Source organism: Ursus maritimus, unplaced genomic scaffold (genome assembly GCF_017311325.1).
Source record: "Ursus maritimus isolate PB19 unplaced genomic scaffold, ASM1731132v1 scaffold_7, whole genome shotgun sequence".
NCBI classification, from domain to species: domain Eukaryota; kingdom Metazoa; phylum Chordata; class Mammalia; order Carnivora; family Ursidae; genus Ursus; species Ursus maritimus.
The window spans coordinates 24,690,742-24,703,872 of NW_024426885.1; the positions used below are offsets into that span (position 1 = coordinate 24,690,742).

The window sequence follows — 13,131 nt, forward strand, 5'->3', positions numbered from 1 at the left end:
AAGGCCCACCGGCCACAAGATACTTAACTTCCTCCTCCTCTTCTAACTTCAGGTGACCAAGTCTATGTGGGGCGGAGAAAGAGAAGCATCGCCCTCAAGCCATGAGTGTGGAGGAACAGCCTCTGGCACCAGTTCTTGCAACGGCTTACCGTGCTCCTGTCAAAATCTCTCCCAGAGGGCAGAAGGAAGCTGGAAGCTCACTTCCTACCAAGACAGCACAGCCACACAGTGAAACGGAACACCTGTTTTAGTCTGGAACAGTCTCTCTACAGATGTATCATCCAGCCGAAGCTACACAACCTGACCCGCTCCACAGGGCGACGCTGCGGCAGCTGCAGCTGCAGGACACGACTGGCAGCTCTGCTAGCTCGCCCTGAGCCCCTCGGCTGCTTCAGCTCTTAGCTCCAGCCCCAACCCAGGAAAGCCAGTTCCATACAAGTTGGCTTAGGAGTGTTTGAGCTTTGCCTAAGAATGAGCCAGAAAAGGGAAGACGGGGATAGGGTGTGTTCTGGTGATCACTGTAAGGCTGCGCTGTCTGCTCCTTCCTCCCTGTTTGTTCTGCATTCTCTAGTCATAGAAAGGACTTGGCTAAGAAGCAACTCTTGCAACTGAAAAAATTAAGAAATTCACTTCCCCTGAAGGTGGTGACAGGGTTTCTAATAGTCATTTCTCACCATATATCCTATTCCCACTTGCTTAGAAAGTCTGGCTGATTGTAGCTATGGTCTGTTTCTACAGGGGTATGCTAGCATTTAGAGAGGGGTTCTACTGAACTAGACCACAGCAAGGGGGAGAAGAAGGGCAGTTGGGAAGGAGGGAAAATAGAAAACTCGATACTGGGAAATGGCACGGGGCACTGGGCACAGTTGGTTTTAAGCACTTTGCAGTACCTAAAACACGTATGTGGTCTGTTAGATGAAAAGTCATTTCAATTGCAAAATGCCAATTAAAGTTTTTTTTCTTAATATTATGTTTAGTGTGATCTATCTAACCAAAGTGAGAGAAAGATAGTGAGAGAAAGAATGAAAAAGAGAAGGGGAGGAAGGGGGAGGGAGACAAAGTAGAAAAGAGAAATGGGGGATGCAGGGGGAGGGCAGAGAGAAACAGAGGGAGAAGGAAAGAAAAGGAAACAGAAGGGAATGAAAAAGGGAATAAAAATGAAAAAAGGAAAGAAAAGGAGAAAGGAACAGAGACATAGGTGAGAAAAGACAGGGAGAGGGAGACAGAGACAAGAATGAAAAATGGAGACAAGGAATAAGAATGAAAAAGAAGGAAGGGGAAAGATATAGGGGAAAAAAGTTTAGGGTCAACCCTATATTATGAACTCTACTACAAACACAAGAATGCAAAACTAGTTGTGTTTGGAACACAGACTCTGGCATTTTGTTTAATCATTGAGATTTTAAAGGCAGACCTTATTCAACTACTAACTCAACATGGACGGATTACAAAGCATCTGAAGGTTTTCCCTGAACATAAATTATTTGAAATAAACACATATACAACAGATGAGCAACAAGATTATTTGCAATTAATGCAGTGATTTATGCTGGAACAAGAGAGTTATGATTGTAGGGCGCACATAACAATGTATGGAAGACCAAACTCCTAAAAGGAAAAATGCACAAATATCAAATGCCCCATAGAAATGCAGAGTAAAATCCCTCAGCTTCAGAGAAGGCTATACTTGGCCAACTTGTGAAATGTTACCAGCTGTCACTCTCCTCTGCTGGATCATTAAAAATGGGATTAAAATGAATCACATCTCTATGTCTACCTTCTACAAGTCTGGATCATTTACTTTCCATGTGGTCTCTCCTGAGTACCTCACATATTATCCCGGGAAAACACATACCATTTAGTTGTGCACTGAACAACTGCTAGCGGCCGCACCGTGAGACACCGAACATTCTGTGTGGTCTGCCAGCCGCCCTTCTCACAACCTGACAGCTACCTGCTGGGAATCATCGTGGGAATTCTAAAAAAATGAGTTCATAAAGCCTTCAGAATTTCCAACCTTTTACTATGTAATGAAAACTTCTTGTGTATAATGCATGACTGCATCACACCTTTTTAATTAACCTAAAGGCTGAATCAAGTTATTTTTGTAATAGTAGCTTCAGCAGCTCAAGTATTAGATCTCCTTTAATGGTTCTTACCTTTATTAATCAGACTTGATCAGAGCATTCCTTAGTTATGACATTTACCTTTCCAAGCTACCCGGAGTCTTCAGAGTCCTATGCGCAACTGGAACAGGGTAGAAGTCCAAACCTCTACCTTCTCTGGACAGAATCAGAAAGAGGATGGGCAGACATGAGATATATCCACAGCTGGATGGCAATGGGTCTGAGCCTCTTGTTTCACTTAAAAAAGAAAAAAAAAAAAAGTCAAGAATGAGCTTGATAGTGTGTGATGCACCTGGGTTAGAAAAGGACACATTATGCCTCCCTCCAGCCAACCTGAACACTTGCCAAATGACAGTGCCTACTGTCTACTGAATCTTGCATTAACATATCGATGACGAAAAGAGGGTATTTTTAGCAGAAGTGAGGTCATATGGTTAAGTGAAATGTTTGATGAGAAAAATAATCCATCCCAAGGGAAGAAAAATTAAAAGTATGTATATATACATATGGAAGTATGTATATATGGAACTATTTTAAGCACCACCCAAAGGAGGGGTTTGTAGGCTGAAAGATACCCCACCTCCGAGTTACCAGTAAAAACTACCTTCTTGTGTGTGGTGACAAGTCAGGCAGGAACACAGGCAAGTCTGGAAGGGTCCGAAGGCCTTGAGGACTGTGAGGGTTAAAAATGAAACTAGGACAAAAAAATGCTGCAAAATGTTCTCATGAAGTACATACAACCCAGTATCAAAGATTCTTAATAAAAGACTGCTGCCCGGAGTACATTAAGAAATAACTTTATTTTTCATTTGTCAAGCCCATGATTGAAAAGACATGTTGCCCCCAAATTAGACAAGAGGCGTAATCAGAAACAAAATTCTTCCTGAAAATTTAGCTCATGAAGTTATTACACTGCAAAAATCAGCAAAGAATCACCAAAAGCTGCAGCCAACATTTAAAACTGGTGTAACATTCTACTCAAGCTTAGCAGATATTTTAAAGCCATATCAAAACCATGTCAGCCACAGACTAGTAACAATAGAGGCATTAGCTGTTGTGCCTTCAAGAAAAGCATTTAAAATATCCTATTTCCTATAAAAGATCATCTCCCCGAAAAGAAGTGATTTATTTCATCGGAAGACTCTCAGAACTGGTAACTCTCCTCTTCCACCCCAGTTCTAGGCTTTCCTTTAATCAACAATATCTAGAGCTCATCTTGGACAGAATTTGGCTTCTCAGAAGAGTCTTTGTCATTTAAGCACAGTGTGAAATGGGAGAAAGTGTAGTTACCAGGGAACTAACAGAGTACAAAAGACAGTCACTTCTGAACTCGCTGATGCTCAAGAAATCAGAGACCCTCCATTAAAGAGGGTCTCATATGCCTGAGAGCTTTGTGCTTGAGGAAACACTACTTAGAGGTAGCTCTGGTTCTGGTTTATATTTAATTACAATTTGCTGTATCCTGTCACAGGAAAGTTCTAATATTTTCAACAAAGTATAAGCACTCTCAATTTCCTCTTTATCCCCACCCCCCATAGCTTCCCCATTGAAAAGGGTAGGAAAAAGCTTAATTGTGACTCCATAAAGAATAGCAGCTAATTCAGCAATTCACACCCAACTACGACTGACAGGACAAGGAAAGGCAACCTGGTGCAACCGGCTCTGTGCGCTAGGCCTGCAGAAGTGCAGTGTGTGGTATGTTCACAGCACGCAGGGAGGAGAGGGAGGCTGTCGTTAGGGCGCACATGGAGAATTTCTTTTATGCATTTCATAGCACATTCTGCCACAGCAACCAAACCACCAAATCAGGAATGGATCGGATTGTACTTTTTCAAAGAAGTCTCTGCCCCTCCCTAACTCCCCACCTACACTTCATGCAAGAACAATCACTATTAAAAAAATAAAAAAGAATAAATGATCACTATTATCAATTTGAATATAGGGCCCCATAAGAAGTGAGCGGGGATGGGTAAAAACAGCATATTCTGTAACAAAACATTTTTTGAAAAGATTTATGTAACTTTAAGCATTAAAATGAATGTTTCACCTCTACACATGAATCATTTTGCAGTCCTGTCCCCACATGAATATGGTCATATTTGAAAGAGAACTCCAGCATGAACACTGAATCCAAAAGGCAGTTTGAAGGATTTTACAAGATTTGCTAATAAACTTACCAGAGTGTCAACCGTTCTACTCTGAGCCTCTTTTCTTTATTCAATACTCTCATGTCAAGTTGAAAGGAATAAAAAGAATCAAATATTCAGACCAAATTAATTATGTGTCACAAACTATTTAAGACACAGGATTATCCTTTAAAAGATACTGAAAAAGGGTACACTACCTGAAATATTAATTTTTTTGTAAAGCCAATAAACTGAAAATTTCAAAGGAGAGAATGGTATGAGAACCTTCCTCCTCTCTCCCTCTGCAAAATAAATCATTAAATACATTGGGTAATATTATACTGTCATTTTTATCATAACAATATAAACAATTTCCATCATCATCCTGAACATTACTTTATAAAGATATATACTTTAAAAGGCTTTCAAAACATTTCAACCCAGCATTTGAGAATAAAGCATTAAAAGAGTTTTGTATACAGTAACACATTCAATGTGATAAGTGTATGAATTTACAACCATACATAATATATATATATATATGTATATATATTTATATAAAAAACAAACTTGGCCAGAAGTTGAGGCTACCTACAAAGTTGTCCAAGAAATTATGCTTGTCAAAACAATTACAAAATTAAAATCACATGCATTTTCAAATCATCTAAGTCACTGACAAAATAAGGTTCAGCATTCAAAGTTTTCAAATTAACTGCAAGAAAGTGCTACAGATATTTACATTTTCTTAATACGAATCAGTGTTCCCACAAAAGTACACTTAAATTTTTCACCAGCCTCAAATGTCATATAACTAAAAACTGAAACGTCTACAATTTGGTACTTAGTACTCTTAAAATAGGTTGAAAATGGCAAACAGCAAGCATCATTTACAAATGGGCCATCTCAGCCACCAAAGTACATTGCATAATACTGTTTGACCTGACTTAGGCTTGGAATTCTGAGTCACAAGAGGGACAAAGAATGAACATTTCATTAATAATTACACGTATCAGCAACCACATGATAAAGATTTCAGGCTTTTCCCGCTCAAATCGAAGTAAATAATTTAAACATGGAACTAAATAAAACCAAAATACAAATGACTTTCTCTCAACAACAAAGTCATTTCTGACATTGCCTAAATATTTTATTTAAATGTTTTTTTTTAAAAAGTATTCTGAGCAAATGCCTCTTTTAAGATTAATTTCAGAAAATACATTTATAACTCAGAGCCTGCAGGCCTCAGGCAGAGTTTTCGATGAACAAAATGTGCTAGGATGGGAGAGGTCACTTAATCAGCTCACGATTATTTTAGGCAATAAGCCAGGGCCCTAAGTCTATACTTCTTTTAATTTGGTGAGTGTTGTAGTTCCAATTTCAATATCTTAAAGCTACTTTTTTTTTTAATCTTTCCAACTTTGCACAACATATATTTTAGGATGAAAATTTCTATCAAATGGTAATAGCAAGATTTAAAAAACAATAATGCTTAATGCTTAATGCTAAGGATGTTTGTCCCTGTTGAGTCAAAAAAGGAAATCTTACTTTAGACTCAACTGAAATTTAGTGTTTTAGGCACTAGTTTAATAAAATTAGCACCTTTAATTATTAGCTCATGATTAAACATTAGGTAATTATTTTAGACAAATTATTGAAACAATGTTTCTTTTTAAAAGAGTCTGTTGTTATTTAAAGACAAAATAGATTTATTCAATCAATATGGTATTTTGAGCAACTTATAGCTTTGTCATGAGAGCTGATTCACCAAAGGAAAACTATGTCAACTCTCTACAGCAGAGTTGCGGCTATAGAATTTAGGTATCACTGAGAAGTTAGGCCAGGTAAAAAGATATTCACTAATATTCAATGGCCTAACAGCTTTAAAAAAAATAATTTCAAATATCATACTAACAGTTTTTCAGTTAACAGTGTCTAAAGAACACAATTTTTAAGATTAATATACAAAATCACCTTAGGGAATTACTGCAAGATGCCACTTTGCCAACATGGCCCAGCATCTGTCTTGGTTCCTTTCCCTTCATCTTTGCTAAACAAACAAACAAAACAAAACAAACAAACAAAAAACACCTAGAAGGTGAGGCAGGTGATTGTCTTCATAAGCTCTCGGATATAGACTGTGGCAGAAGATGAAGAGAACAGAATGACATATTTAAAAAGCCAAACCCAACCACAGAATGATTCCTATTGTTACGACCCAGTGGAATGCAAGCTAGGAATAGGATAGAACTTGGAAATCCGGCTCTGTGTTGATGGGTTAAGGCATTCAGACTCCCCAGTCATTTTAAAGAACACCTCCTGTTCCTGCAGTTTCCTGGCAAACTCTTCTTCCAGTGTCTAAAAAAAGAAATTATGTGCTTGTATTACAAACAGAATTTACTCTGACAGCCAAGAATAAACTATTTGCTCAAAACACTCTCTCTGTATGTTATCCTGAGGAAGACCAGAGTGCTCAACAGTTAGCTTAGGCTGTGCACAGCCCTAGACTGAAGGCTTTGACTCAGCCACACGAATGTATAACTTGGGTCATGACTTAATGAGAATCATCTCATTCTTCTGTTGTAAAATAGGAAGAGTATCACCTACCTCGCTGGGTTGCTATGTGAGGATTAAACGTGATCATGATGTACTTAACACACACCAGGCACTCAATAGATGGCACCTGTTATTAACTACTACCTTTCTCGCCCATGTGGCACTTTCCATTTTGTTTTTTATTTTGATTTTTGATGTGCGGGTCTTTTCTTCCACACTGAACTATAAGCTGTTTGAAGGTAAGACCTAAACCAGACTCATCTTTACATCCCCACAATACAGAGCATATATAGTAAGTGCTGGATAAACACTTGATGTATCGGTGATTTCGCAGACAAGTGATTCAGGGACACGTGCTGCTGCAGAGGCACAAAGTACAGCAGAAGATGGAAAGATACAGGAGCATTTGTCAGAAGAGGTGAAACATGAGCTCAGTCTTAAAAGAAAGAAAAGAATTTGATAGACAGGATGCGGAACACATGCCAGACAGAGGGGGCTGAAACAGTGCACACAGGCAGGAAACCACAGACGTGGTATGAGTAATGGTGATTATACCCAATACCAGAATATGAATAGGGAACAAAGTTGCTTGTGGGAAATACAGCTAGAGACTTTGACTGTGGCCAATGTATGGCACTATGACAGCCACAAAGTCGAAATGAGGCATTTCTATTTTATTCTGATAGAACTAAAGATTCAACACCACAATGCCAGTACCAGAGACGTTCCTGAATATAAATACTCTGGTGAAGGCAGACAAGTAGGAAGAAAGGAAAAGGAACTTGAGATCAGAAGGCCCATTAGGACATTACTCAACATTTTTAAGTAGTAGAATGATAGTAATGTGAAAGAGAAATATTATAAAAAGAGAAAATTATCTGTCATCTCACTGAAATGGGATGTGATAGAAATGAAAGACAATTCAGGTTGTTAGACTAGATGTCAATTAAGAGGACAGGGATGTCGGGAAGCACACTGATGGTGGATGGGGCAACCACGGGGGAACAAAGTGAGATGGGATGATGGAGAAAGGCTGTTCAGTTCAGTTTTATCTCCACTGAGCTTACAATCTTGAGTCAACATTCAACAGGTATGTATGGATCATTACAATATGCCAGGAGCTATTCTAGAAGCTAATATATACCAGTGAACCAAGAGACAACGCTCCTGCTTTCAAGGAGCATGCATTCTTATGGGAAAAGACAGACAATAAACAAATGTGTCTGGTCATGAAGAATGTTAGGAAGGAAAACAAAGGTGAGGGGATAGGGAATGTCTGAGGTGGGCATGGACGCTATTTTATATATAGTCATCAGAAAAAGGAATCTTGGGGCGCCTGGGTGGCACAGCGGTTAAGCGTCTGCCTTCGGCTCAGGGCGTGATCCCAGCGTTCTGGGATCGAGCCCCACATCAGGCTCCTCCACTAGGAGCCTGCTTCTTCCTCTCCCACTCCCCCTGCTTGTGTTCCCTCTCTCGCTGGCTGTCTCTATCTCTGTCGAATAAATAAATAAAAATCTTTAAAAAAAAAAAAAAAAAAGGAACCTTTGGTGAGAGAGACCTGAATGAAGTAAGAAGGAATAGAACATCCAGGTGGGAAATGGGTGCTTAGAACATGAACCAATAATAAAAAAAACAAGAAACAGTAATAGCAATGGCAACCACTCATCAAATCCTGACTACAGCTCAGGTATTAAGAAGTGCTGTACACACACATCATTTCTTTTAACAGTCTTGACAAACCCAATTAGGTATGTAGTGTCATCTTTGTTTTACAAATGAGTAAAACTGGGCCTAGGAATGTTAGGTGACAAAATTAATCATGTCAGCACTGAGATCTGAACCCAGATCTGTAGGACTTCAGAATTTGTTTCTGGGACTGTCCTTAAATATGCAGATGAAGCCATGACTAGGCACAGAATCATTAAGGGTGTAAAGCTGTGAGAGGTCTACGTTTCAGGTGACTGGAGACAAAGAAAAAGTGAAAAAGAGCACAAAGAAGAGAGTTAGGTTATAAAAGTTGGATGAGAAGAGAATTTTTTTTAAAGATTTTATTTATTGAGAGAGAGAGAGCACACACAGAGGGAGGGGCAGAGGGAGAAGCAGCCTCCCCACTGAGCAGAGAGCCCGATGTGGAGCTCGATCCCAGGACCCCAAGATCATGACCCGAGCCAAAGGCAAATGCTTAACCGACTGAGCCACCCAGGCGCCCCAAGAAAAGAATTTTAAGAAACAAGATTTCTAATGACAACAGTTAGATAATACTATAGGATTTAGCTGTTAGCAACTCACTTATGACCATTGTCAACGAGTTCAACTGGGGAGTCTGAGATGAAAGCTAGACTTCAAAGAGTTAAACTGGAAAAAGGCCCTCTGTACCTTTTGAATGCATTACCTATTCAAAAATTTTACAATAAATAAAATTTAAATTAAAAAGCCACACTATCAACTGACATAGTCATTTCACTTCTTCTAGAAGCATTTACGACACAGTAGGTGCTAAATATGGATTTTCTTGACTGACTGACTGATTAATTGGATAAATAGAAGAAAGGAATAGCTGAAAGGTATAGCAGGAAGGAAGGCCAAGAGAAAATAAAGGTTTGAGTTTGAGAGCTAGCAAAGGGAGAGGATCACATGGTTAAAGAAAAAAATGAGTTGAAGTGGTTGACCAATTGGACCAGGCCAGCAGGGAGTCAAAAAGGAAGTATAAAATAGGAAGACAGCTGATAGCTGGATGGGGGGAGGGAGCCTTTCCTATTTTACTAGATCGTGAATTTACTATCATACGAGGGCCTTATAATCTGGCTCTAGTCAACTTGTCCAGACTAAGCTATCCTCACTTCCTTCTTTCTCTCCCTCCTGCACACACAGGCACACTCCCCCAGTGCCCCAATGACAGGGAGCTACTGGCAATTCCTGAAAACATCATTTTCACCCATTCTCTTCTCTGTACTTACATTGCCCATCACACCCCAATCTGTCTGTATGCCTAGCAAGCTCTTACCCATCCTAAAGTCTCACTTGGCTTATAAGGCATCTGCTCTATAAAGCCTCCCTAACTTCCCAGGCTGACTGAAGCACTCCTCATCCTTGTCCTCAACACTGTGCTCCTATCTCCTGTCCTTACCTCCCTTACAGCAATGATCCTCCTGAACTGTAATTGCTTGTCACGACATCCTGAATCTTTGGGGGACAGGGACTTTGTCTCTTCATCTCTGTAACTCCCATCCCTGACACTGTACCTGACACACATTAAACAGACAATAACTGGGTGGATAAATGGATGAACACAAACATATTTTATCTAAAGCTTTTAAAATTACCTTTTTCCTGGGTCTCAATTTCTCTCTCCATTCCTTTAATTCTTGGCTGTGTTCCTCATCTAACTCCTTCAGTTTCTGAGTCTCGTGTTCAACCAATAAGTGGCACTTTTCATTCTGAAAATAAAATTTGGATTAAAATTTTCAGATTAAGCAATTTCTCACAAATATAATTATCTTCAAATAATAAAGCATTCATTAAACATCAAACTATTACTGAGGTTCAGGGTCTCCTCTGAAAACCAAGGGCTAAGAACTACGAAACGAGTCATAGCTTCATTTCTTCAAGTTTAGAAGCTAGATGTGTTACTTGCCATATGAAAAGAACTTAATAGTTTGATCCTGCTTTTCCTTTCTAAGGTTTGGTCATAACACTGACACTTCAAAGGGCACCTTATATGTATTTACCCACCGGTCCCAGAATGTGGGATTAGGAACTATTCTACTCCAGTAAATTAAGCAAATACGTAGAGTATCCATTATGTATACACTATTCTGAAATTTTAAACATTTTAGGCTATATACTAGATGGGCTGCATACTCCAGGTAAGGCCCCAAAACAGTTCCCCTAAAGTAACCTTTAAATTTCTTAGGAGAAAAATTCTCATATATTTAGTTTATCACTTTTTTCAAACACTTAGAAGAAAATGAACTATTTCTCCCTAAATGGAATTTTAAATTCAGAATCTGATAACAAAACCACCTACCTCATTTTGAAAACTCTGTTCACTTTCTTTGCAAAATAGACTAAAAATACTCAATACTACTTTTGAAAGACTCAACTTCTTAGGTTATATTTAGCCTCATGTTTATATTAATCATGGTTCTATAAAAGCTACATAAATGCCTATGATACTAACCTGACCTTTATTCGGGTCTACACAGGAAACAAAACCTCTCAACCCCAGCATTTTCATGAGTAAAGTACAGTTTATTTTGGTTAGCTACTGTTTTCTCCAAACTGGCCACTCGTGCTGCCCATTCCCAGCAGCTCAGGCTTCACGCCCCTGTGTCTGACCTGCAGCTGATGCAGCTCTCGGACGTTGGCTTCACACTGCAACTGAAGATCCCGCATCTGATTTTCGTGTTTCTGATGCTGAGCCATTCTCTCATTTTTCTGCCTCTTTTCTTCTTGAGCAGCAAACTGTAAATAAGAAAAAGAAAATACAGTTAACAATGTAATTTCTGTATCTTCCAAAAGAGTAATTAAGGAATTTAACAAGACTTAAAGTACAATAAACTAAAGTTGAAAGTAATAATAAATAATACACTGTAACTTGAGCTGGAGTCTGCATCATGGCTTTGGCGGGGAGAGGGTGTGCTTCTGATTAAAACCTTGTTCCTCCTATCTGCTTAGTGACCTCAGTTCATTTGTGTGTGGGACCTATGACTATAGAAGCAAAGTGACGCCCTATGTTTTAACTTCAAAAGTTGTCCAAGTCACCTAATTCCCAGGACTGGTCTTAGGTCTTAGGACTGGTCTTAAGATCTAGTGTGGGGCATGGGGCAGAGGGCTTTGCCCTCTGTGGTCACCAACCTAGGAACACTAAGTTGGTATATGCCACATATCTAGCCCTAGCCCATAAAGCCAAAGAGAACACCAACAAGCCCAACGTGGCTCGAAATGTTTACAACATAATTACGTGACACTTCTAAAGGATATTCACATTTTTTAATCTAAAAAAGAAGACAGTAACTGGCTTATTTACCTGTTTAATTTTGTCACGGTCCTGATCTGGTGTGGCCGTTGAGTTAATTCTCAAGCTTTTCTTAAACATGGCCATTCGAGTCTTGGCTTCACTGCGCTGGATCTTAGGCAGTCTTGCTCTTTCTTGAGTCTGTCTGTTTTTTAATTCCTCAATAAGTCGTTGATTGTAACGCTGCATTTGTTCTGTTTCCTAAGGAAGTATCAAACAGAATTCAGTGATGTAGATATGTAATTTAATACTCAGTACCCACATGTATGCTTGAACATGTCATTTGTTGTTGTTTCTTAAAATTGCTCTTTCCCTTGTTGCATTATCAACGAGCAAACTTTTGCTCAAAATATAATTTATAATAAAAATAACGGTTTTAGTAATTAGAATCTTTTTTTCTTAAGATTTATCTATCTATATTAGAGAAAGAAAGCACAAGTGGGAGGGGCAGAGGAATAAGGAGAGGGAATCTCAAGCTGACTCCACGCTGAGTGCAGGAGCCCGACATGGGGCTTGATTCCACAACCCTGAGTTCACAACGTGAGCCGAAACCAGGAGTTGGACACCCAACTGACTGTGCCACCCAGGTGCCCCTAATGAGTTTTATATTGAAATTGTTTTACTAAGTCAGGGAGTCCGCATTTCTAAAATACCTGAACCATAAATGGAGCCACAATAGCTACCTTTGAGAGACAGGATGAAGATTATAATGTAGAAGAGAACTTAAAGCACTGTACTAGTCACCTTCCATGAAATTCGTAGAAAGAAGTTTGTAATCATGATAAGATATAATTAATTACTCTAAACTTCACCAAATAAATATCAGGATTAAAAAAAAGAAAAAACTAAAATTCATTCTCTAAGAAATAGAAGTTTCAGAAATAACTGTAAACTTCAAATGAACAAAAAGTAAACCAATTTTCCTTTCATTAACCTTCTCATGGCGCTTAAGTAGCTGATGTCTTTGCATGAAATACTGATCTTTAAGTTGCTGTTTGAGCAGCTGGTGTTTTTCTTGTAAGTGTCGTTCTTCAAGCTCCCAAATTGCAGCTTCTCGAGCTAGAAGAAGAAAGCAATTTTCAAAATGTCACTTTGCTCTTTTTACACATGTACTCTGGTCTTCATTTTAATATTCACATAAAAGTGTTCTATATACACTAGCTTATGCACACACTGCCATTCTGAACTATAAATGAAATATTACCAGCGTACAGGTAATATTTATCACCACTTACCATTCTGTTCTAATGTCCCTAATGTCCTATAAACAGAGAATGTCCCACCCCCAACACCAAAATTCCTTTTAATC

At 38.8% G+C, this 13,131-nt stretch overlaps 2 protein-coding genes across 3 annotated transcripts in view; one reads left to right on the forward strand and one right to left on the reverse strand.

Moving 5' to 3' along the window:
• Nucleotides 1-965, forward strand: part of COL17A1 (collagen type XVII alpha 1 chain) — a 45,737-nt gene extending 44,772 nt beyond the window's left edge. Inside the window, exon 56 of the mRNA XM_040623981.1 lies at nucleotides 53-965. Coding sequence (XP_040479915.1) covers nucleotides 53-105 — 53 coding nt within the window. The 3' untranslated portion in view covers nucleotides 106-965. The remainder of the gene's footprint in view (nucleotides 1-52) is intronic.
• A 1,942-nt stretch (nucleotides 966-2,907) lies between these two features.
• SLK (STE20 like kinase) overlaps nucleotides 2,908-13,131 on the reverse strand; it is a 56,750-nt gene continuing 46,526 nt past the window's right edge. For both annotated transcript variants that reach the window (XM_040623982.1, XM_008683765.2), the window contains 5 exons: nucleotides 12,757-12,881; nucleotides 11,835-12,023; nucleotides 11,144-11,269; nucleotides 10,129-10,242; nucleotides 2,908-6,607 (listed from right to left, as the gene is read on the reverse strand). In XM_040623982.1, coding sequence (XP_040479916.1) covers nucleotides 6,461-6,607; nucleotides 10,129-10,242; nucleotides 11,144-11,269; nucleotides 11,835-12,023; nucleotides 12,757-12,881 — 701 coding nt within the window. In that variant the 3' untranslated portion in view covers nucleotides 2,908-6,460. The remainder of the gene's footprint in view (nucleotides 6,608-10,128; nucleotides 10,243-11,143; nucleotides 11,270-11,834; nucleotides 12,024-12,756; nucleotides 12,882-13,131) is intronic.